This window comes from Ambystoma mexicanum, chromosome 12 (assembly GCF_040938575.1).
Source record: "Ambystoma mexicanum isolate Mex_15411 chromosome 12, UKY_AmexF1_1, whole genome shotgun sequence".
In the NCBI taxonomy this organism is placed as follows: domain Eukaryota; kingdom Metazoa; phylum Chordata; class Amphibia; order Caudata; family Ambystomatidae; genus Ambystoma; species Ambystoma mexicanum.
In genome coordinates this window covers 533,769,938-533,796,577 of record NC_090936.1, presented here as the reverse complement: position 1 = coordinate 533,796,577, position 26,640 = coordinate 533,769,938, and the positions used below count along the sequence as shown (strand labels likewise).

Sequence of the window (26,640 nt, the reverse complement as noted above, 5' to 3'; positions counted from 1 at the left end):
TGTTTAATTCTTCAAATAAATCTTTTAATTTGCAAAACAAACCTACTTCCTGGCTCAGTGAGGTCAGGGGGATCCAAAGAGACAGGCGTTATATAAGGGTTCATCATTCCGATTAAAAAAACTTTGACATAAAAATATATAAATAAGGGCTTCCATTGGGCATCCCATCCTAAGCATTGGCTTAGTTGGATTGCTGGATTGAAGTAACTTACAATACTCACTTCTTTGCTGAAACCTCCCCAGCAGATACATCTGTACATAACAACTGGGACTGCAATGAAGAAATATTAAGAGGTCACATTATATCATACACCGCCGTCAAGAAGAGAAAACTCAAAAAAGAATCTAAAGATATTCTTAAACTTATCAAATCCCTACAACTAGAACACATTCAGAACAACTCTGCTCCTATTCTTCAAAAGGTTATTAAACTTAGAATACACTATAATAACTTAGTGACTGAATACTACTGTGTAAATCAGTTAAAGTATAAATTATCAGTTTTCGAACAAATGTGGGAAATCATTAGGGTCCTATTTTAAAACAAAAAAAGATAAAGCAAAGATTACTGTTACTACAGATCATGATGGTAACAGAGTTATGAATGATAAAGATATTCTGCAAGTTTTCTCAAACTTTTATCAAAAATTATACACCTCTGAAGCTTTGCCCAATAATACTAATGCCACCAACTTCCTTAAGCATATACATCGTAATTCCTATGCAAATTCTAATTTACAATCTTCAAATTCTCCCATATCATCGGACAAAGTATATAGAGCTATTAATGACCTTAAGAAAGGTAAAGTTCCAGGCCCGATGGTTTCTCAATTTATTATTTTGCTCATTTCAAAGACATACTAGTCCCTAAACTAACTTTATACCTCCTTTATTGCACATGAGAAAGCTGTTGGATCTTTCTCTGAAGCAATGTTTATTGTATTTGCTAAACCCAATAAAGATTCTGAATTGGTTCAAAATTATAGACCCATTTCTTTAATTAATATCGACTGTAAGATTTTTGCCAAACTCCTAGATAATAGACTTATCCCCTTTCTTCCACACTTAATTCAAAATGATCAGGTGGCTATGTCAAAGGAAGATCATCCTCTGCCAACATCAGACCCTTCACCAATATTCTTGACATCATTAAAAACTCCGAAAATCCATATGCGTCAATAGCGCTTGATGCTTAAAAAGCTTTAGACAGAGTAGAATGGAACTTCGAGTTTGAAACTCTTACCTGGCACGGTATTCCTAATCCATTTATATCCCTGATTAAAGTGCTCTACTCTAATCCCACTACGTCAGTGTTTATAAATAATCATCTATCTCCCTTTTTTCCTCTCTATAGAGGTACTCGCCAAGGTTGTCCTCTTTCCCCCCTTTTATTCATTTTAGCATTAGAACCCTTCCTGGAAGCAATACGACAGGATGACAACATATGTGGTATTCAATACAAAAGTATCAAAATTAAAACAGCGGCCTATGCAGATGATGTTTTACTTTATTTAATATATCAGATACGTGTTTACACCATTTGACTCGCATCATTACACGATTCTCTCTAGCATCAGGTTATAATCTCAATACGGAAAAATCAGAGATTCTTCAACTCAACATACATTGCTCCAAGCGCCACATCGCAAGTTTTGGAATGGAATGGTCTCCAGCAGGTATCAAGTACTTAGGCATCCACATAACGCCCTCAATTAAAATTATTATTAAACAAAATACAGTCAACATTTTAAGTAGGGTGAAGGAATTCAGAAATACATGGTCCACCTCTTTTATCTTGGTGGGGTAGACTTGAAACTATTAAAATGATGATCTCCCTATTATATGTCGTTACTTATATTGCTCCCTACTCACATCCCAGCTTCTTTTTTAAATCATTAGACTCTTGTATCCTTAAATTTCTCTGGGGGAAAAAGAAACAAAGAATATAATTATGTAAGCTTAAGAAGCCTAGAACTGAGAGAGGAGTGTGTTTCCCGGATTATAGAAAATACCACTCAGCCGTTATTTTGCGACAAACTCAGTTGTGGTTCAGCCTCACTAATCCTAATTTGCCTAATTGGTATGCTATGGAGAGAGTGATGGTCTCCCCCCATATCCTTATGGACTGCCCTTATACCAAAAATAATAACAAATGTTTCAACAGTATTAGTATTAATGTCTCCATTACATATCTTGGATCTTATTTGTTATCACTAACTTCAAGAAGATCCCAGTTCATATCACAATATATTTGGATGAACCCCCTAATAAAAATCAACAAAAGAACGGTATGTTGGAAACCATGGCTTTCTCTTGGCATTAAATATGTGGGACAATTGTTTATTCAAGTGTCATGATCTCTGCTTCCAAAAGGTCAGGGTTTTCCCAACTCCCTTGGAAGCAGATCCATAACCCAGGTTCCGAGTGCCAACCAGTCCCAATTGGGACCTTTTGGACCCAGTCCTGGCGCCAGTGGCACCAGGCTCATAAATATGCCCAGTCCCAGCGCTGGAAGCGCCGGGCTCATAATGCTTGGGTGGATTTACCTGCAGCAGACCATGCTGCTTACTTGCCTGCCAGTTGAGTCTCTGATACTCTTCTGTTTGGAACTACTTTTCCTGTTGGGTGGGGCAGGAGCCACTCCCTAGATTCAGAACACTGGAACTCTTCTGGAAAGCAGGAACTCTTTTCTTACCTAGGCGTGGCTGTGGAAGGAGACACCTAAGCACTACAGGAGGCTATTTAAACCACACCCGATGGATGAATTTTGCTTTGCGTTATTCTGCATCCTCAGCAGCAGAACGCTCATCGTGACTTCTGCATCTGATCCTGGGCCTAAGGAAAAAGGCTTACCATTCTGAATCCAGTCTTCAGCAACACCTATAAAGACAAGAAAGAACAGGTTAGCATTACGGTCTTCAGTGACAGCTCTTCACTTACCTTGTCCATCGGCTGTCACCAACGCCTCGCGCTGCATTCCGGCATCTGAAAGACAAAGGCTTACCTACTCTTTGTGCGCTCCGGAGGTCTTCACACTGCATTCCGGCATCTGAAAGACAAAAGCGTACCAACTCTTCGCACGCTCCGGAGGCCTTCTGCGCTGCATCCCGCATCTGAAAGACAAAACAAGGTGCGTTTAAAGACATTGGGGAACTTTAATACTCACGTGCCATTACTCCTTTCCACATCTAACCCAGTGGGTATTCCGGCACCCTGCAGCCGCCCCAAACTTGTACCTGCAAAATAAAAAGACAGTTAGAGCGCATCGTGAAGCAGGCAACAAGCGCTTACTTACGTGCTTCCAGGCGCTTCTATTCATCACACGGACTCCATCTTCAACTCACTTCAGCCCGCCATCCGCCATCGCCGGAACCCTGCAAAACAAGAGACATCATTACTAAAGACTTTAAAGACATTAGAATTACTCGAAACTTACCGTTCGTGCAGTAAACGACGGACAGCAGTTCTCTGAAGTCAAGAGGCCTGCTCCCCTTATCCAGTGAAGAAACTGGTTACAGCACCCTGCCTCGAGGCAGATGGAGAGCACGGCGTTCACTTACCTAAGGTCAGAGCGTTAACCTTTGGGGTTCTACAGGAGAAGAGAAAGGGAAGAAGAGAGAGACATTCAATAACCCAGTTCATTAATCCCACATTTTCTATCTGCAGACATCTTACCCTTCGAGCCAGACATACAGTGCACAGAGGTCCAGCCCAAAGAGCCAGCCGTGTGTTACACATCACCTTTGAAGATACGGTATACGCCCAGTCAAGACCGGCGCCTCTACGGGAATCAGGTGAGCGTTACATCAAGTTATTCCTCTCACTTTTGATGAGTTTATAGCCAAATTGAATGCACCAAAATCTTTTTTACATCAATATGTGAGTTTAGTGGATGGTATTATGGAGAACTATGATATGCTAATTTGTAATGCAAGTACCTATTCTACTCAAAGACTACTTCAACTATCTAACCCTAATGTAAGAGCAGCTATGTTGTGCAAAGTTTCCTCATGTTAGTCAACCGGCTGTCACGACCCTCACCCAAAACCCCCTCTGGCAAACCCATTGGCCAGGTAGAGTCAGGACTCGGGCCTCTAGAGCCTGGCATCCTCTTCAAAAGCCCTCATGGGGCCAGTCCTGGCGCCTATGGCGCCAGGCTCATACACCATGAAAAACAATGTGCTTGGGAACTACTTTATTGTATTGTCAGCCAACATGGAGGCATCCACATAGCTTGGTCTAGTGTTTTGGGTGTGGTAGCCTAGGGACTACTTTACCTAGACTGTTTTGTTGGGGCTATTTAAACCACACCCGAGCAAGACAACACACTTCACGTTACTTTGCAGCTTGCAACGTGACGCTCACTGTGTCCAGCTATTCCCTCGAACCTCGGAGAAGCAGAACTTGCAAGGAGATAAAAGGAACATCATTAGCAGCAGCATCTTACCTGCAGTCTTCATCTTTAAACACTCGCAGCTACTGAGAACAGCTTCCTCGAATCTGCATGCCTCCCTGACAGAACAACGTGAAAGAGGAAGATAGAGGCAACATTAAAGAAAGCAGTAGAGACATTTACAAATTACGAATTGCTGAAAAGGCTTACCTGGCTGGTCGCCTCTCGGCTGGCACCACTCCGGACATTCCACTCGCCCTGAAGAACACCACGACCTACAAGGAAGGAAAACACAGGTTAGCAAATGCAAGACTTCGCAGTGCTGCGCATATCGCTTACTTACCGCATCAGAGCGCCCTTAATGCACCATCATTTACCAGCGGGGCTCAACCAAGCCAGTTCGCTGCGCTGAAACTCTGCATACCTAAGGGAGAAAAAAGAGACATTTAAACAAAAAAAGGCATGCAGGATAGCAACAAAACTAAAGAACAACAAAAAGACCTACCTGGACAATATCAAACGGGCCGGCGTCAGTGAAGTAACTGAACACACTCGCCCACGAAAGACAACGCGCCCCTGCAAAGAAGGCAGGACGGACAGCACGCCTAATTCTACCACAAGGTGAGGAGAGGGCGCCAGAGGGACTGAAATCATACGGGGGTGGAGGGAGGATACTTACCCCAGTCGGTCAGTCTTAAACACAGTCCTCCTGTATTTTCAGGCAGAACCTTCCCCGCAGACCACATCAGGGCAAAGCTGAGAAGCATACCAGCGAGTAACCCGGCTGGGTGGCGTCCCTGTGGATACCAGGTGAGCGTAACACCGACGGAGTCCTACTTAAATGTTTAGAGGCTTGGAATCAAGACTGCTTTTTAAATACCCCGCAAAAGTGCTGGCCCTTTGTGTGGACCAATATTTCCAAGGCATTTATTTCAGCTAGTCTGCTTCAAACTATGTTTTTCTTCCACAACAGTGCATATATCACTCCTTTAATGCTTTTTCAGGGGGGCCTTTAGCAAGATGACAAATGCTGGAGTGTCCTTTGTAGTCAGGGAACGTTTAAACACATTTTTATTTTTAATGTAGCTATTGCAATTCAGACTATTACTTCTAAGTGGTAAGGTCTCAAAAATGTCCATTTAAAATGATGGTGGAATTCAGTATGTAATAGTCATAGAATGGAAAAATGTAATGCTTCAGCCCCACGATTACTGCATAAACATTGATTAAAATGGCAACTATTTTTAGAATTCTTATGTGATGTAATGCCATAGGCATTGAGGAAGATTATCTCACTGGTTTCACTTATTTTAATTATCACTGTTCCTGCCCCTCCCCCTCCTTTGTTCATGTTAAGCCTTGTGTGTTGGTGTTTGTTTTTAATGTTTTTCACCATCATTATTTTACACAACTACGAGTTCATGCTAATTTGCAGTTTACTGCATTTGTGCTTACTTTCTAATATTCATAATACAAGGTTTATGTACTACATAATCTAATTGTTAATGAACATCCTGTTCGAATGTTTTGTAATAATTATATTGGCCTTACTATGATGTTCTACTTATCTTACAACTCTTGTATTCTTAATGATCTTAATAAAATGTTTAAATGTTTAAACACAATAAAAACATAAGATATAGCAAGTCAAAGGTAAGAGAACACTTTATTACATTCGGTTGTAATTCATCTAGTAAAGGCGTTTGCCACATGTGTGATAATTACTCTGCCCCAATGTCAACATCGTCCATCCATCCATCCCATTTTCCAAAGTCATAATAATACACCTATCACCTAGAAAAGACCCCCATTCCTTGATATAAAGAAGGCATGAAATAAATAGCTGGGGAAGAAGGACTGGTTAATCTCCGTGTTTTGAAAAGTCCTGTCGTTTAAATAGATCCAAGAGATTTAAAGATTCTCACCATCTCTTCACACCCCCGATGTGTAATAGGAACCTTGAATGGCTGGTTTGCCTCGCTTGTTACAATATCATTTGGAAGGGAGGGATATGGTATGATAGCAGCCCTATCGCAAGGCCAAGTGGCCATTCATAAAAGAGACCAAAGTAAAAATAAATGTGTTTTTATGCTGCTCAGTAATGTTATTGGGAACCCCAATGTACCCAATTTACTAAGCAGATGAGAATGTATGTATCAAAAATGTTTACATCCCCATTGCGTATTGTGCACAACTTCTCAAACCACGCATGGCAGCAGTTTGACGGATTTAGGTATGAAGCCTCTTTCACCAACAGGATGGCCATTAAAAGGCACAGGGAAACATATGCAAAAGCAGATCACAGACGAGCCGTCGCTTCCTGTGTATTTCTTTAGCACGGCTCAGCTGTCGTAAAATCCTTTGATGTCGACATACTTGTGGTCAGATCTTTTCTCTCCACTTAAAGTCAAGAAGTATGGATTGACTCAGTAATATCAAGTATAAAGAACGGCAAGTCATTTTGAGCATCATCTTATGGGACAACGTCCTGCCAGCAGCCTTTATGCATTCCTGTCCATGTAATATGTTGCAGTTTTTAATCCTTCACCATCTGGTATAGTCCTTCAATCAAACAATACAATGTAAAGCACCTTGCGTAGGGCTACCTCCGATATCTGCTATTGACTACTTTTTAATTCATTTCTGTTCAAAATGGCACCCCATTCTTCAATAAATGCAAATTCAAAGCTTCTCCAAAATGGCCGATGTTATTACAGATCTTTCACCATGATGCAGTACTTTTTGCATCATGGGTTTCCTCTTTGATTCTAGGGCTCCTCTACATTCTGCCACAAAAGCTCTGGCAGACAGTGAAAGTGCTCTATACAAGACTGAATAGGATATAGTTATTTTGTAAAACTTTGATAGTTGTAATGTCAAGGTTGAAGCATGTAGTGGTCTGTGCAGTACATGTAATATCTGTGTGATTAAACAACATGGGTTTCAGCAGAGGCAAATGTAGCACTGTTGATACTCAAACACTAGGAGGCGTTGCATGGGGAATAGAAAAAGGAAGGAATTTAACACAGCAATTGTTCTGCAATCTCAAATGTTATGTTTGTTGATCTCCACAGAACACTTTTAGCAGTGATATCAAAGCTCAGATAGATTTTACCTTGCACACCATTTATGTGACAGCGGACATGTGGACCTAGGGACAGCCAGCTGGCTCAAGTGCATCGCTGCAACGTGGCATACTTTAAAGGAACTGCACAGTGTCCGACAACCACCACCATGATTTCAACTGCTATACTGAAAATCAGTCAATGTTTCGCGAACGTTGAAGGTGATGATACTGGGAACTCGGAAGCCTCCCAAGATAAAATTAATGGTGATTGGTAGAGAACTAGAAGTAGTAAAATAATTTGATTGTTTGGGATTTCCCATTTCCTCTAATTTATTTCAAGCTTCTCATTTTGCTTTTGCCAGAACCAGGTTCCAACAATCAGCTGGGGCCATTTTGGCATTAAAACACAGGCTAGGCGGTCCCTCAGTTAGTTCAGCATGGAGGGCTACAGATCAAAATCTGTGATGCTCCTCATTTATAGAGCTGAAGTATGGGTCATTCGATGGTGTAGATTTGCGGGTGTAGAGGATAGCTTCTTGAAGTGTCTGGTAGGTGTCCCATAGGCAGCTGCCAGTGCAATTGTGTATAGAGAAGCACATGTAGGCTGTGTAGAGGATAGGCTGATCATCATATCAACTAAGCTATGCACAACAAAATAAGGCATTAGGAAGAGTTCTCACTGTGTGGAGCCCTAGTTATAGAACTACATTTTCCACCTGCACAGAAAGGAAATGGTTGTGAAGGGACATGAGCAAGGCCTTTCCCCACCTGAGTTTGAGTCAGTGGTATAGCGATCCTACACACGTACTGGCAAACGTGGTATCATTAATTAAGCTCACACACACTGGGAAGTCTAATCAGAAATGGGTAGAGTCACTATTAAAGTGCATTTGAGATACATCCAAAGATGGCCATCTGTAATTCTTGGACCGGATCACTAGCAAAGCCTTTATAGAAGGGCAAGACTGGACATATTGGCACAAAGAACCAACCTAATTTAGTGGAAGTCAAATAAATATACAACAGACCATTGCCCATGTCCGATGACGTATTGTGAAGACATGGCCCATTTTGTGCTTTTTTGTTCATTCATTTGTGAGTTGAGGTGAAAGTTGCTGGTTCCAGTAGTGAGAGGAGAGGACCACAGAAACGGCATGACAGCCTTTGACTTGCTTACGAATCTTTACCTAAAGCATCATTTGCACACATTGGTAGCCTTTGTTAGGCTGGCTTAGTGTTGCAGAAATTGCTAACAATGTTTTTTATGACTTTTTAAATATGCTTTTATGCAAGTGAGGATATTTTTATGTGAATGTATTGCACTCAATGAGATTCGCATATGCCTGGCTTTTGTAACCCCCACCTTTATGATGGTTCATCGAAATAAAGCAAATATTGATTTATGGATTTTCAATGTTTCCAATGGAAAAGACAGACACAGCAGAAACATTCTTTGCAATACTCAGCGCAAAGATTTGGGGATGTCTTAGATCAAAAGCCTTGACTGTTGGTTTTGTTGTGGGCTACAATGGTAGCAACATTGTGTGCAGTGGTGCAGCACAAAATGTGGATACCCCCATGCGAGCCATGCTGAGATGCCCCTCCAAGCTTGGCAACAAAGAATGGGCCACGCCACACACTGGGCTGACATGGCCTATAACTGAGGCGCAATACGCATGATGACCATGCTGCTGCAGGGGAATGCCGCACACTGCACCAGGTGAAAGATAGAAATATGTGTTTTTATCAAACCTTAAATCTTTCACATAGCATAGAAATTAGGGTGTAGGCCTGGCTTTTATTTATGTATACATTGTTGATGGGAAATCAAACAAGAATAATTATTGCACTGATGCACTTTATTAAGCAGATTTATAGCCTATTGGAAGACAATTGGCCCTTTTAATATTGTTGATTTGATGATGTTGTGATACGTGATTAGTTTGTTAGTAGGAGTGATACAATTATATGTGATGATTATTGGTTTTATTCATTGTATTTAATTGTATGGCAATCTTCTTAAATGGTATTATAAAGAATGTTGTATAAAGGTTTGTATAAACCAAATGTACTTATTATTATTATTAATAATCATAATAATAATAATAATAAAAGAAGATACCGTGCAGCTGGCTGAAGCTACAGCAAAATGGAGAAGTGTCAAACACTAAGCAGCCTCGAAATCATGTATCTATTATATGTCATCTATTGTGTTCTACTGCCATCTTCAACTCTAGCACAGGCGGGGTAGTCACCGGAAACAGGGGGGCAAGTCTATCAGCCAAAAAGTAGAAATCCTAACCATGCTGAAGAGGAACGGACCCTTAGTAGCCTGCACATATCCTGTCCCATATGATGAATAGTGGAGCAGGCACATCAAAGAGACTTTACACATGATCCTGCACCTGCTGATTATTTCGATGATGATGACTCAGAGGACAGCACAATCCTCTACTATTGCTGCTTGGGTCTGCACCACTTTGCACTGTAGAGAGCAGGCTATGGTCGGACATAGTTGGAATATTTAATAACTATTTAACCCAAATACGTCAGTTAATAATTCCTTTTTCCATAGCACATTTACATTTAAGGAAATGGTTGATTCATCCATGGAAACACTTCGATGTAGCATCTCATCAGAGCAATACCAACTAGGTCAGAAGGACTGTATGTCTTCTTCTACCAGGACCTTTTTCAGGACTCTGCTGTACTCTTGTTTGCACAGCTAAATTCTCCATGTGTGGCTCAATATTGTTTATAATTATAGTTTAATACACACTGTACTTTACCCATACTTGTTCAATGCAAGTATTTAAGTTCAACTTAATGTACTCAGTTACTTTGTATAGAAATGAAAAATGTAACTTACTCTAGGAAAAGAAAATCAGCCTTTAAATGCTATACAATAAGAGATTAACATGCAGCAGTGCTACAGCCTTCATGACTAAGATCCTACATTCCCCAAACATTCCTGCATCCACTTCCCTAGATAGCCTGACTATGGATCCAATGACCCAAACAACATAACATGCCACGACACATGTTTTAACCAGTGCATATGTTTTTAGAATTTCCAATGAAAAACTCAAAAGATGCTACTTCACAGTAACACAAAAATAAAAGCCAAAGGAAAAAAGTACCCTCATAAGTAAAACCCTTAAATAACAAAAACATGGAAAAGGGAAATAAAATGGAAGAAAGGAACTATACAATTGTGCCATCTTGGGAAAAGAATTACTCCTCGAGCTGGCCAATCATGGCTTCAATGTGGTCCAGTTGTACTGCATTGAACATAACTTTCCGTATATATTTGTCATGTTCTTACGCATGATGGCAGTAGGGGGACTGGTTGGGATGTGTTGCCAGATGTCTTCAACTTCATGTTCTCATTCATGATGGCTGGGGTCGCTGCAAGCTGTTGGCTCGGGAAATACAATTCCCACTGACATGCAAAATTCAAGTGCTGCGATGACTTTTCTGCATAATAGAAGACAGCCCGGCCGGCTCTGTTGTTTTCATCCTTTAGTAAAGTATTTAGTATAAATATAGTATATAGTATAATATAGTTTATAGTATCGTTTAGAATGTGGAGTTTATGCAGCAACATATATTTGAGAGTTTATATGTTATACTTAAGTATGGATTTTGGAGTATAGAGTTTTATACAATTTGTAAAAGTGAGGTAGATATCAAATAATAGACAGATCCTATAATGTCCTTTCTCTCCCTTAATGCTGCCTTGTGCTACTGTTGCAGGCTTAGGTTTTACAGCCTCCCAGACCTGCTATCCCAGGCTTGCAAGTAGATCTCGATCATGGCACATCCAATCGTCCTAGCAATATTCGGCCTGTGTTAGTATGTTTCGCACCAGTTCTACCTCCATTTCTTTCACCACCTTTCCCCAGATGGCCTCTCTTACTTGGAGAGGAATTCCGTCCCACCTGCAACAGTATTCTGGGCATGTATTGTGCCACATAGCGTAGGAGGCCTGCCACCTTTACCTCACAAAACCTCTTGCTTGATCCTTTATTTGATTAATTCAATTTCATAAAGTGCCAATATTTTATAATAACTTTGTAGAGGGAATGATGTTAAGCAGATACATATATGTGCTTTACCCCTTTCATGAATGTCTACTTGATATCCAACTGACTAACTGTAGGTCGTATCTTATCCACATCCTTAAAGTTCAAAAACTTGGTTCCATCTTGATCCAGATGCTGTCACTTGAAGCCTATATTATTTAAATCCTCAAACCACCTTTCTCAGTCTCTGATGGGTAAAGAAAACTTGACAGATTGGACCACCATCAATAGCTGGCCCGACCTCAACATGAAAAGTATTGTATACTTTGTTAAAAAATAGAATTTATTTGACATTGCAAGACTCAAGTGATATAAATGCATTTCTTATAAAAAAATGATGCATGGGTGTAGGAGTAAAAGATCAACACAATGGTGGCATTGTTGATTGCTAAAGACGTTTATTAAAGAAATGGGGGTTGTGTGAAGGCATCGTCAAGCAGTACACAGACAACAGATTCAGAATTTAAAATAAAATACTTTATTAATTTAAATGTGAGGATGGTTGAAAGTCTAACTTGCACTATACTAAAGTGGGATTTCCCTACCTAAACCAAACTAAGGGAAGTCTGAGTCAAAGAGTTTATCTTAAAAGTCTGTGTGTCCAAAACCTATCCTTGTCCTCACAACTACAATTAACACATGTTTAGGGATGTCAAAGTCAAAAGAAACAGTGTTCATCTTAAAGTCTGGAGCTTCTTCCAGATCACAGCTTACTTTCAGCTCCCTCCCCCAAGCATAAAACAGTTCCACAGAAAGTCTTAAAGTTATCTTCCTTGGATTCAAGAGGATATAATTTTAACCAATACTCAGGGTTCCCTTCCCGAAGTGTAAAGCAGTTCCACAAAAAGTCTTACAGTTACCGTCCTTGGATTCAAGAGGATGTGGTTTTAACCAATACTTGGGGTTCCCTTTCCCAGGTTCCAAGCCACAAAACACATGGAAACCTTGAGACTCTGTCCTCACTTTAGCAAATGTCTTAGATCTCAAGGATTCCCTCCCCCAAGGTATAATTTAGATAAACAATACAGGTCCCAAGGAAATAACCTTGTCTTCTTTACTTTAATTTTCACAGTTCTGTTGTTTCCATTTTCTAATATTTGTTATAGTAGCTTGTAGCTTTCACACAAGTTGGAAATTAAATGTATTTCTGTTGTTTAAGTTTAAAGTTCCATTATAGATCAGACTTCAGGTTTTATTTTCTTATTCTTCAAAGTTATTTTCAATTTGCATCAGAAATTTTTGTAGTTTGCTTGCTCTTTAAAGTTATATTCACTTCCGAAGTCACTGTTCATTGATTTGCTTGAATGTATGGTTCCGTTCCCTCTTTTGCTTCGAAAAAGGTCTTGATTCTGTTGGTTCGCAAAGTATTAGTTCAGTTCAGTATTCAATAATTGTGGATTTCACTCATAACTCATTTTACATTGTCTGTTGTTCAAGAATTATTCTGCGGTTAAGTGTTTGTTCATTTTACTTTGAATGTTCAATGTTTGTTCATTCCACTTTAAATGTTTTATGTTTGTTCGTTTCACTTTTCAATGTTCAACACTTCTTCTTTTCACTTTAAATGGATTACCCAATGTTCGGAGACCTTCGAAAACGTGTTTCATGCCCCACGCTACCACTCTGATACAAAGTATTCCTGACGAGTCAGTAAATGAAAATGTGAAAGACCGGAGACTTTCGTAAATATACTCATTTGAGACACGCGACCACTCCGATACAAAGTATTCCTTGTTAATAAAGTTCACACACTTGCGCATCGGGTTCCCCATCCACCAGAAACTCAGTGATTGCTTTGACGGTTCTCACTGCAGCTTGGAGCACACAGTCTCCGTCTTCCAAGTCCAGGCTCCCACCATCTGCCCCTCAGGCACTCCTGGGTTTGCTTCTCATCACAGGGGAACAAGCAAAGTGAACATAAGAGAAAGGGACAGCCTTCCCACACGGTTTCCCTCACTTCATTCCCTCTGCTCCAGGGCGTCCCAGCTCTCAGACCACACTCCCAGGGATCACCTTTCACCACGTTCCCCAGCGTCTCACTCCAGGAAGGTTCTCTGCTGCTTGCCCCAGCCTCCTTGCTGCTGTTCCTGTCTCTCTGCTGCCCTGTTGAGCCCCTTTTATACACCTGCAGTCCCTTGACAGGCTGCAGGTGTCAGTGTTCAATGAGCCCTGCCTGACCACAATTAATGAGACATGCCTAACCTTTACAACTCCTAGTAGGCATCTTCTTCGTCCCAGTCCAGAGTGGTAAAAGAGTATGGTCTTCATTGCTCTTAGTTGTCTTTTCTTCGTCCCAGTACTGTCAAGTGTCAATTTTTGAGAAATTAGCAGAACTGGCTTAAAACAGCCATGAAGGTTGGGGAAGGGTTGGGTTGGCTGTCAATAGGGAAAGGGAAATCCCATGTCTCACCCAAGGGCACCCCACTCCCAGTCCCCAATGACCCTCCACCCATGTGATCCTCCCTCGCTTCTCCGCCCGCAGTGTCAGGATCCAATTGCAATGGCCTTTCCTTGGCCATCTGCGCAGAGGATTCAAGGGGTTTGGTAGTGAAAATACCCTCAGGTTTTTAACATACCCTTCCCCAATGCGGGTTGTACCGAGCTGCTTCACAGTGAAACTGGGAGAGGATGTCCACTTTATCTTGCTCTTGAACTTTCCGGTATTCAACTGTGGAGCAACAAAGTTGACAGACGAAGACACTCAGCATATCCCTTAAATTAGATTCTCTTTGTTGGGATATTGGGTTTATTTCCATGTTACTGAAGTTTTTCTCTCCATTAAACGTTTTCCTTAATTGGGACGTTCAAGTTTCGTTAGGTGTGGAAGCCCAACTATAGGAGTTTTGGTTTTAATTTGAGCTATCCATGAAACCCATTGATCGAATTGGGGTACATCTCTTCCCAGGACTAATTTTGTTGGCAAGTTGGAAATTACTGCTACAGTTAGGTCTACTTTCTTCCCCAAATGGTAAGAGGAATTTGAGTCACTGGGTATCTTTTCATATGGCCATGTACACAGGTTACTCTTTCCTTTCTGACTTCTTTCCATCCCACAGGGAGTAATTCTGTTCTTATGGCACTCCCCTTACTTCTGGTATCCAACTGTGCCCAAACAAGTTTCTCCCCTAAGGTAACAGGTATTTTACATGTGGTTTTCCCTCCAGTATATAAAAAAAACCTGATGCTTTCTTTGGTTCTGATAATTTTGTTCCTTTCTGCCAGACTTTCTTTGGCTTTTTTCCTCTTATAACATCATATCCTGAGCTTGGGTGTCAAGATGTTACTATATGATGACTCAACTCTTTCTTCCTGGTTCTCTGTATTTTGTCCAAGTTTCCTTACTGATGGCGGGTTGGGGACATTGATTATGTTCAATGGACAATTTCTTGCGATATGTCCAAATCCCCTACAAGACAAACATTTCTGATCTTGGATAGAAGAAAGGGGTTCCCTTCCCCAAGTTCCAAGCCACAAAACACAAGGGAACCTTGAGACTCCATCCTCACTCCAGCAAATGTCTCAGTCTCAAGGGTTCCCTTCCTCCAAGGTATAATTTGGTTAAACAACACAGTTCAAAAGAAAATATCCTTGTCTTCTTTATTCATTTTCACAATTCTGTTATTTCCATTTTCAAATATTTGTTCTGGCAGCTTTCAGCTTTCACAAAAGTTGGAAATGATATTTCTTTCTGTTGTGTAAGTTTAAGGTTCCACTATAGATCAGACTTCAGGTTTTATTTTCTTATTCTTCAAAGTTATTTTCAATTTGGATCACAACATGTAGTAGTTTGCTTGCTCTTTAAAGTTATGTTCACTTTGGAAGTAAGCATATAATGGTTTGCTTGAATGTAGGGTTCCGTTCCCTCTTTAGCTTCAAAAAGGTCTTGATTCTGTTGCTTCACAAAGTTTTAGTGCACTTCATATTCAATAATTGTGAATTTCACTCATAACTCATTTTACATTGTCTGTTGTTCAAGAATTAGTCTGCAGTTAAGTGTTAGCTTGTTTTGGTTTGAATGTTTAATGTTTGTTTATTCTGCTTTAAATGTTTATTGTTTGTTGTTCACTTTTAAATGTTCGCCACTGGTTCTCTTCTTCACTTTGAATTTGTTGCCCAATGGTTGGAGATCTTCGAAAATGTGTTTCATGCCACCCGCGACCTCTCCGATACAAAGTATTCCTGGCGATTCACTAATGGAAAATGTGCTCATTTGAGGACACGACCACTCCGCTACAAAGTATTCCTTGTTAATAAAGTTCACACACTTGCGCACCGGGTTTCCCATCCACCAGAAACTCACCATTCGCTTTGACAGTTCTTGCTGCAGCTTGGAGCACATGGTCTCTGACTTTCAAGGCCAGACTCCCGCCTTCTGCACCTCAGGCACTCTTGTGTTGCCCTCTCAACACAGGGGAATGAGCAACGCGAGCATAAGGGAAAGGGGCAGACTTCCCATGCAGCTTCCCTCACTTCCTTCCCACTGCTCCAGGGAGTCCCAGCTCCCAGACCACACTTCCAGGGATCACCTTTCTCCACATTCCCCAGTGTCTCTGCGTCTCGCTCCAGGAAAGTTCTCTGCTGCTTGCCCCGGCCTCCTTGCCACTGTTCCTGTCTCTCTGCTGCTCAGTTTAGCCCCTTTTATATACCTGCAGCCCCTTGACTGCAGGTGTGAGTGTTCAAATAGCCCCACGTGACCACAATTAATGGGACATGCCTGACATTTAAAACTCCTAGCAGGCATCTTCTTCGTCCAAGTACCAGAGTGGTATAAAAGCATGGTCTTCATTGCTCTTAGTTGCCTCTTCTTCATCCCAGCATTGTCAAGTGTCAATTGTGGAGAAATTATGGGAACTGGCTTATGACAGCCCATGGAGGTTGAGGAAGGGTTGGGTGTGCTGTCAATAGGGAAAGGGGGATACCATGTCTGACCCAAGGGCACCCCACTCCCAGTCCTCCACCCAGGTGATCCTCCCTTGCTTCCCCACCCCCAGTGTCAGGATCCAATAGTGATGGCCTTCCCTTGGCCACCTGCGCAGAGGATCCAAGGGATTTAGGAGTATGAATATCCTCACGTTTCTCACAGTTGGGAAATGCCTGCCTATGCCTAATATTGACTCAAAAGAATAACTAAGAGCCTGTCTGGATGTCCAACAAAAGAAAAGTCCACTCTCAGGTGAAAACCTATTTCCAACCCTTACACTAAGAACTCGTACTAAAGTGAATGGGGTTCTTATTCTGGATGTGTGATTTAAAAGGTCTACACCAGTTCGTAAAAATAAACTTCAATAACTGGGCAAAATGATCAAGAGTATGTTGCCCTTCTTCTGGCTGTTTTATGGTGTTCGACAACACTAGGGGAACATACTCCCTTCCACTGGCTTCTTTCCAACTTCTTCAAAGTGCCAATATAATGCCTCCCTCTTCTTGGCTTCCTACAGTGTCCACAAACACCGGGGCGATCACTCCCTTTCCAGGGCTAATTTTCACCTCATTCAAAATGCCAAGATAATGCCTCCCTTCTCCTGGCTTTTTATAGTGTCCACAACCACCAGGTAACCTTACCTCGGTGCATCACCCTCAGGGGGACTATTGGTAATGTTTTCATCGCCCTGGCCCCATGAGAAGAGGCTCCCCTTAGAGGAGAAAGGATAACATCCGAGGATTTGTCACATTGAGTAATGAAAGATAGAACAATGTCACACAGCACTTGGTAACACAACATACAATTTATGTATTTTACCTGACGGTCATGGTTTCTTGCAACTATGTTGCAGGGAATAATATACAATTATGAATTTGAACAGTCAAAACAATTGAAGTTTTATTTCTGCAAACCTTACCCATTAAGGCAAAGTAGGTGTGTCTAAAAAGAGCAGCACTTTGAAACTGAGCAGTATGTATGGTCCAGTCAACCCAATGCACTTTTAGCTGGAGTCTAGGAACAATTATAGGGTAAGCAACAACAGGTAGGTACATTCAAATTGTCATAGACGCATCCCGTCTATGAAGCATGCCATTGCACCTGAGGTCACAGACAGGATGTTCAGATTAGCGTTATTGACTCAATCCATTACAAAGAAGGAAATGCTTGCGCAAAACCGTTTAATAATAGCATGTTCTTTATAGCACTTAATGACAGATTCCTTGTGCTTCTGTGCGCTTTAATAACAGATTGTATAACCCAATTCAGCGGTACTCAATGTATGAACCTCAAAAAGATGAAAGGCTGATGCAGCCATGATGAGATTAGAACCTGTGACTGCAGGTTGGACACAGATTGCTGAAGAGAGTGCATAAATGCGTGAAATGGGTCACTTTTTGGAAATATCACTGACAACATTTACGTCATGTTTAAAATGTCGCTGCTCCTAGAGAATGGGATTAGCTTATTGAACATTTGACCGAAAAGGCATCAAAAGGTGCAATCTGCCCAGAACGTCCCTTCTGCAGGAGATAGGAAGCAATCCACGATCAGTACCAGTCAGCATCATTGGGCCACATCTGTGTGATGTAGACCACTTCTCTATGCACAGCAAGCAATTTTCTTTGTATTTTCCTTTGTCATTCATGAAATACCCTAAAGTTCTCTAACCATCTCAATGTATATTTTTCATTGGTGAGGGGGGATAGCTCAGGTGCAAAGCGTTTGTCTTGAAAGCAAGACAATGCTGCATAACACAGGTTTGAATCCTGATCCTGCGCTTAGAAACCAATCTCTGGTATTAAGCGTGTTATAAAAGACAATTATAATTATGATTTATGAATTATGTTTGCCTAATTTATCATTTAGTATTCGTATCCTGTTAATTTTCATGTTTACCACAGTCACTTATGATTTACTAACCACACAATATATCATGTTTGCCCTGAAGAAGAGTTGTATAACTCGAAACACGTGTTGCCAGGGATTTTTGTGGAATACACATCTGACCGGCTTTGTGGAAAAGCACCTAGGATAAAAGATCAATTTCACAGATATTTGTGTAATAATCATAAGTATGAGATATATAGATTTTCTATATAATAAACATCAGAATAAGAACAGGTATATCCTTTACAGTTTCTTTAGAAAACATTGCTGTACTTAAAAGATATTTTGAAAAGCTTTCTCTTAAGGTCGCAAATGCCATAAAGAGTACCAGAATAACAACTAATATAATTTCTGACTATCAACTAAGTTGAAGGGAATATCCCTACCTTTGCTCTGTAACAATTAGCAGTACTATTGATTAATTACAATAGTTTAATTTAATTTGGGACCCTAAGTGTCTCAAATCCCTACAAGAAAAGATTCACCCTTTTTCATTTTTAGTTTACAGAAAGCAAGGAGCCCACATCGTGACACACAGCAGTGAAAATATGATGGACATGTTTAAGCTAAATATTCTAAATCCGTGTGAATACTTTGGGGCAGCCTGTGCTTCATCATAAGTTGGTTCATTAAAGAGTTTTCAGATTCTGGTCTTTTAAACAAATATATTATAATGTTACTATCTCTACTCTTGTTGGCAGGACATCAAGGACATACCACTGAAGCAGAACGTCTTGTGGGTCACGTGATGCAGGATATCGGTCTTCAGCCCTGCAATGACACAAGAGCGACAACGGATAATGGTACTGTGATTGACCTGACCCTGCTGCTAACCATGTCTTTGCCCTCCCAGCTTATCTGCCTCCTAGGGATAGCGGGCAATGGAGTAGTCTTGTGGGTCCTCTTCTTTGTGATCCGGAGGAACCCATTCACTGTTTACATTCTAAATCTGGCTGGTGCTGACTTCCTCCTCCTCCTCTGCATCTCTGTTTTTCTCCTCTATTCTATTATTCTTTTCACTGGAGGAACAATGGTACATTCCGATGAAGTCCTGTGGTTTTCCATGCGGGTTCTCTTCAATGCTGGCTATAACTCCAGCCTCTTCCTTCTGACAACGATCAGCGTTGAGCGATGCCTTTCAGCCCTGTGCCCCATCTGGTACAAATGCAGTCGACCAAAACATTTGTCCACCGTGGTGTGTGTTTTCCTGTGGGGGTTTTCCATTCTAGTGACAATGCTAGAGTGCTTTTTTTGTAAAGACGACGAGTATGCTGCGCCAGAGCCACATTGCACAGCAGTGATGGTGTTCCTGACAGCCTTGGCATTTGGGATTGTTGGCCCACTCATGATTCTGTCCAGTCTAGCTCTGGTCATCACGGTGCAAAGGAACTCTCAGAGGCGCCAACCATTGAGGCTGTATCGTGGGATCCTGCTCAATGTTCTGGTCTTCCTGATCACTGCTTTTCCAATAAGGCTTGCAGGGGTCTTTCTCTACTTCCAGGTCATCAAACGCAACACGTTTAACTATCTCACCATCTGCTATGGCCATGCTTTCTGCTCCACCATTAACAGCAGCATCAACCCCTACATTTATTTCCTTGTGGGGTTCAAGAAAAGGAGAACATCTAGTGAGCTCATCAAGGGTGCCCTTCACAGGGTCTTTAGAAGTGACCAAGAAGGATCATGCAAAGATGAAGCCCCCCATCCAAGAATGAATACTGAAGGGTGTGCAAACACTACCATGTCCTATTAAATCTTGTAATCTATTTTATGGACTGGGAAGAACGCATGCTTGATTGTTTGATTTCTTGGTTCATGGGTAACAACTATTATATCTTTATAGCTGCAAGGCATCCTGTGTGCATGGAAAATAGCTCTAAATAGGAAAATGCGCACAATGTTATGATATTAGGATCAGTGGTCCTGTAAACTCTGACCCCTCCATTCATTCCTTATGGGCACCAAGCGAGCATCTCCTCTTAACAGAGAGGAGGGGAGTGTGTCATTCTGTTTTAGGATTCATCCAGCAGTCTCTAAGATGGAAACAAGCAGGGGAATTCAGGGGAGCAGCAAGTATTGTGACTCATGCATGTCTTTCGGTGAAGCAGATGAGGGTCTATGTCTTTCCTGTGCATATACCAACATAGACATGGCCCACATCGCTGCGGATATGAACTGCTTTGTTTTCCTTTATGTACAAATAAACACCAGTGATACGCTACCCACAGTAGCAGAGACCCCATGAATGATTTCTGAACTTATGTTAAAATACAGTTCAGAGGTCAACACACAAACTTATGGAAAGAGAGCTATGGAACTAGTTGTTGCTTATAGAGGGAGAATTAGGAAATGTGGTGTTACCTTCAGCTCTGGAATTCTATAAACAAACATGAATTAATGCATACATTACATTCTGTGTTGCTTTAGACAGCCCAAATACATTTATAAATACAATCAGCAATTTTTCTCAATAGGTCTGGGCCAAAGTCAATGGTTCAGAGTCTTTTGTATAGGATAGCACGGTTCTGGTAAATAACGGTTAAGTCTATGCCACAGGTATAGTTACAGGTATAGTCACCTGTCAGACCTGGCGGGCTGTCAGGCACCCGCGAGCACAACTCGGATTATGGCGGTGCAGAAGCAATGCTGCCGTTGTTACAGTACCGCCAAACTCCTAATGAGGCCCACTATGTCCTTAAATCGGTCAGCAAGTTACCAATCAGCATAAAATGGCGTAAGTCTTCAATTAACTTTTATATTGTCATGCACGTCTGGAATGTAGTTAATACGGTGTGTTTTATGATTGTGTAGATGCTGTTGTTTTATAGTGCATTTGACTTTGTAAATGGTGTAAGCCGAATAAAAAGAATCTATCTGTCTTAAATCAGACCATATACACCACGTTTGTATAATTGAACACATGAACAACAAGATAATTATATGTGATGATTATTGGTTTTATTCATTATATTTAATTATATGGTAATCTTGTTAAATTGTAGTATAAATAATGTTGTATAAAGGTTTGTATAAACCAAATGTACTTATAATAATAATAATAATAATATTAATAATAATAATAATAATAATAATAATAATGAAAGAAGATACTGTGCAGCTGACTGAAGGTACAGCAACATGGCGAAATGTCCAACACTAAGCAGCCACGAAATAATGTATCTATTATATATCATCTATTGTATTCTATTGCCAACTTCAACTCTAGCACAGAAGGGGTAGTCACCGGAAACAGAAGGGCACGTCTATTCAATATAATAAAAAAGAAAGAAAATACAGAATTTAGAAGTTCTAATTTGTATTTAGATATCAGTATTGTATAGATCCACAGATACATAGATTTATAGATGCATGACTGCATGAAAGAACACATTTCAAATGATCAGCCAGACCAGGTTAAATGGTAGCACCCCATAGCCGACATCACAGAAACGAATTGCCATTCGGCATAAGTGATTGGGTACCCGCTGGAAAGAGGTTCTTCCTTGAATGACTGTGACATCTTAAAATTCCACCACAATTGTAGGAGTAACACCGGGTATAGGTGTTGCACATGGCATCTGATGGAGACATGATAGAGGCCAAACCCTTACTACTCCTCTCTCCTCATACAACATCCCCACAGGTGAAAAACAAACACCATGGGAGATTGCATAGGGAAGAGGGGGGGGCAGAAAAATATAGGGCATATAATGTCACACATTGAACCTGACTGGAGAAACATGGTTCCTAAAGGACCACTGCACCTTCCATTAAGCACAGACCCACATGACCCGATGGACAGTGTGTTCTCAGAGGCCACCAGCCTGCAGACCTCTTGTGGAAGCCCAGCCACACAACCTAGGGCTGCAGACTGTGACCACATCACCAACCTTTACCTAAAAGATGTTTGCATGCCCTACCTGGCATCAGTCTGCATACTCTCACGTGGCTGCCTCAGCCTGACCTTTTCCACAACATCCTACATAGCCTCATGCAGCAACTCAAACCCATATTGTCATACAGGCTACATTTTAGAGCCTAGGGCCAGCCAGCCAGCCACTCCCCTTTAGCATAAAAGGGGTATGTCCTGTCAAGGTGATAGATGTGAGCATCTGTGCTTTAACTTTTCTAAAACACACCCCACTCAGGATTATTGGCTAAGGTGAGCTGGATGGCAGTAGTGATACATATATGGACCCTTTTGACCAGGTCATTAAAACTGGTATTGTACAGAAGGGTCCTGTCATGCATGATGGATAAACTGCTGTACCATCTAGCATGAGGCAAACTGTATGCTATTTTCCGACAGTAAAAAAAAAAACTCCTTGTGAAAAACAAGGTTTTAAAACTCTAATTTTTCGTGTGTTACCGTTTCTAAAGCAGCAACCTCGATCCAGTTGGGCACATAGGCCTCCATGAGGAGCAAACATGGTTGCTTCCTGCCCAACACAACAAAGCGTCCATTATATCAATGCAAGCTTTCACCACACCTTTTCAAGTATCAGCACAGGGTTTGAGGGAACAACGTGGACCTTTTGGCGCTTATATTTAAGACTATATGAGATATAGTCCTTGATGGTCTTCTTCACGACACTGTTCATGGCAGCTACTAAAAAAACGTATGTAACCACCTATTAGTGTGTGGCATACCAAGATTTCCCCTGAGAGCCAGCTCCAAGATCCTCCCACTTGGAATGATCGACAGTAGGAATCTATTTCCTCTAGTTATTCCCCAAGATCCTTTAGCCAGCTCGCCCGATACAGACAAGTATACCTTCATCTCCTGCACCCGACTGTATCCACATCAGCTTTCGTGCAAACCCTTGAGTATCCAAGACAGCGCTGTGTTTTTATCACATTCGGGGAAACACTCAGCTTTATCAACAGCTGTGACACTTGCAATTTGAACCTCCTCTACCACATTACCCTCGTATAGACACTGGGACAGCAGTCATGACAAATAAACAGCCACAACAATTCTGTTGCGGGGTCCAAACTCACTACATGGCGGTATGCTTACACATCAAGTAACCAATTGACTCTGTGAAGAGAGACTGAATTCAAACTCCTCAAGGTCAATACATACGTGAGAGGTTTGTGGTTAGTTTTCACAGTATAGGGCAGGCCACGCTGCAAGGAATGGAAATGTTTTGAGGCCCATCACACAGCCAGTGACATATGTTCCATGATCCTCTATCTCCCCTCTGCATCCCTGAGTACTCTCTAAGCAAAAGCAATCATGCACAATTGGCTGTTTGCCACTGTGAGACACACCCGGACTCCACCCTCACTGGCATCCACAGTAAATATTATCTTGCACTTAACATCAAATGTGGGTAAAGAAGGCTCTCTGTCTATAGATCCTTCTTCAGAATATTGAACTCAGACAGACGTTCATGCAACCACACTAAAGATGCATACTTCTTCACCATCACCCTCATGTGCATTGCGTTTTCTGTGCACCCTGCAATTAATTTGACAAAATACCTAGTCATGCCCAGTACTTACCAGAGCTGGCCTTTCATTTCCAGAGGTGCGGCCTAGAGCATGACCACTATAGTCCGTTCATGTCCTGATGCCCGTCCCATTGACAGTATGGCCCAAGTAAGTGACATTCTGCACATTAATTTCATATTTTGAGTTCTTATTGATTAAAGCTCTTTCCTGGAGCACTCTGAGCATTGTGTTCACCCTCTCATTATGTTCGACTTAGGACTTCCCCCACTTCAGGTTGCCTTCCTGGATGTAGATAACCTCAGCAACATCACCTAAAAATACCTACATTAACCATTGAAAAAAAGTCAGTTGATGGCACCAATTCAAAATGCACCCTGAAAACCAATACTCACCACATGGTGTCACAAAGGATGTTAGATGCAATGATGCCTCACGCAAAATGATCTGGTGGTAGGCCAAGAATAGATTGAAGGTGGTGAACAGCACACACATCCCACTTTGCACAACAGATCATTTTTATTAGGTAGGGTGTGCCAGTGAACCAGATGTTGGCATTGTAGGAAGCTTGCGTGCCAATGATTTCAACATAATTTTGCAGCATGTGCTGTGTGTGATTTAGTATATTAGTATTAATATGCAGTATTGATGGTAAATCAAGGTGGTTAGATCTGTGGGCTGCAGGCCTTAACATACTAAAATTACTGCAGGTGCATGGACAAAACAGCCTTGCTTGCGAGGGTTAGGTTCAGAAAATTAGAGCAGAAATTAAAGGGTGAACAGCCTATTTGCAAGGCGAAAGGCACGATGTAACAAGATGATGAAGTCTTGGGAAATAAACATGGTGGTCACTGTTCATTCAGCAGAGCAGGAAGAGAGGATGGGATGTTGATTTTGTTTTTTGAGTGCAGGAAGAAACGATGGCCAGGAGTGCAGATTGCCAAAAACCAGGGGGTGTGAGCTGAACCAAAAGGGGGAAACGGGTGCTAGAAGGCACTGGAAGATTCTCAAATGTTCTGACATGTGATAAAGTTGGAAGTGACTTCATGACAGGGGAAGGCTGGTAACAGCTGACATCATCAGGTAGGAGGGAAAAGATGTTCAGAATCTATATCTGACATAGTAGACTGGGCTGGATTCTGGAGAAGCCATATAAGGGGCTATCGGCTGAGAGGAGGGGTCTTCTTCGTGCTGTTCCTGCTGGGTTTTGACAGAGTTTTTGGCTGATTTTTGGCTTGCAGAAACTTTAAAACTGGGATGAGCTTTAACATACTCTGATTTCTAGCAAGGCCTGGAGTGTTTCTTTGTTGAATTCTCCAAGGGTCCTGAGGCTTACGAGTAAAAGAACTCCTTGGGCTTGGAAGGGGGGAGGGGGGAGAAATGAGCTTAGCTGCCACCACTGATTGCATCAAGTGAGAAGGCCAGGCTGTCTTGTTTGGTAGCTTTGTTGCTCTCATGCACAAGGCTTCAGGCCAAACATCTTTGGGAACTTGATCTGGGGACTGTGAGCAGAGACAATATCTGTTGGCAGCTGTCAGAGAGGGAGCATGATACTCCATGTGTGGTTCTGCAAAGACAGTGTCCTGAGATTCTGTCTGCTGAAAGGAGAGGCTGCTGCCGAGTGGAGCTCAAACTGTAGACAGTCCGGAAGGGCTGGGTTCACCAGAGTCTCAAGTGAAGTAGAGTGAGTATTAATAGGGACAAGATTAGCTGGGATTCTCTTTCAGGGGTAAACTGACATGGTGTCAAACTGACCTAAAGGGCATAGCTCCCGTTATTTCTAAGGTACCAAGGGATAAAGGTAGCTGCCTGGAGAGTCTATAATACATGATCTCATGCTAACGCAACATTAGCTAAGAGAAAGGGGTAAATAGGAATTGAAGCTGTACCTATAATGAATTTGCTGCCATAGCCAAAGTGCCAGATGGCATGTCTCCTAATCTTTTCCCTAAAACACGCATAGGGATACAATCAAGGGTGAACTTGTTTCATGGCGTGTTACACTCATTATTAATGAATGTCAGGGTTGTTCCTTAACCAAAAGAAAACTGTCACTGTTGAATTGGATGCTTTATTTTCCCTTCTCTCCAACAGCATGCACTGATAAAACATTTTGCCTGCTCTTACTCATTATCAATGTGAAAGTCTGAAATGTGTGTCTTTTCTTGCTACAAAGTTTAAACCTTTTCAAATAAAGAGAAAATGGTGAGCATGTGTTGTGGTTTTATTGTTTCTAGAGTCTGTTCAATTTATGGTATCTCAGTGTTACAAGAATATGGTGTGTGCCTGGCGCAGTACAAAACCTTCTGGTGTATAGCCAAAGAGCGTGTAACCTGACATAACTGTAGTAACAGAGAAGTGTCTGGAATTTATCTAACAAATTTAGTGTGTTGGCCGGTAAAAGCTTTGACTAAGTGTATTAGTTAGGCGTGGCACATTATAACTGCCATAGTGTGCTGTGCTGGCCAGACTTTGAATAGTTTTGGTTAATAATACTGTGTGTTAAATAGTTAAATAGTTTTAGCACATCAAGCGTTATGCAAGCAGACATGGCAGAGGTTAGGGTGACAGATGTGTTTGGATATGTAGTTCTTTGCACTAGCTACATGGAGTTCTGACACATTAATTTTATGGAGATAATGCTTAATTGCTGAAATTGTTAAAGAGGAACCGAGAAAGTTGTTTGAAGAGGGTACAATATTACATATGTGTCTAGAAAGGTTATTTGATTCCAATTGTAATAAGTCCCAATGAGATTGTCTCATCAGATTGGGGGCAACGCTTTGGTTCACATTGCACAGAATGATAGAGGTTAGAGGAGATGATGAGC

At 41.4% G+C, this 26,640-nt stretch overlaps 1 protein-coding gene across 1 annotated transcript in view; it reads left to right on the top strand.

Moving 5' to 3' along the window:
- Window positions 1–21,231, top strand: part of LOC138512990 (mas-related G-protein coupled receptor member H-like) — a 48,530-nt gene extending 27,299 nt beyond the window's left edge. Inside the window, exon 2 of the mRNA XM_069627706.1 lies at window positions 19,058–21,231. Coding sequence (XP_069483807.1) covers window positions 19,105–20,109 — 1,005 coding nt within the window. The 5' untranslated portion in view covers window positions 19,058–19,104 and the 3' untranslated portion in view covers window positions 20,110–21,231. The remainder of the gene's footprint in view (window positions 1–19,057) is intronic.
- The last annotated feature ends 5,409 nt before the right edge of the window (window positions 21,232–26,640 follow it).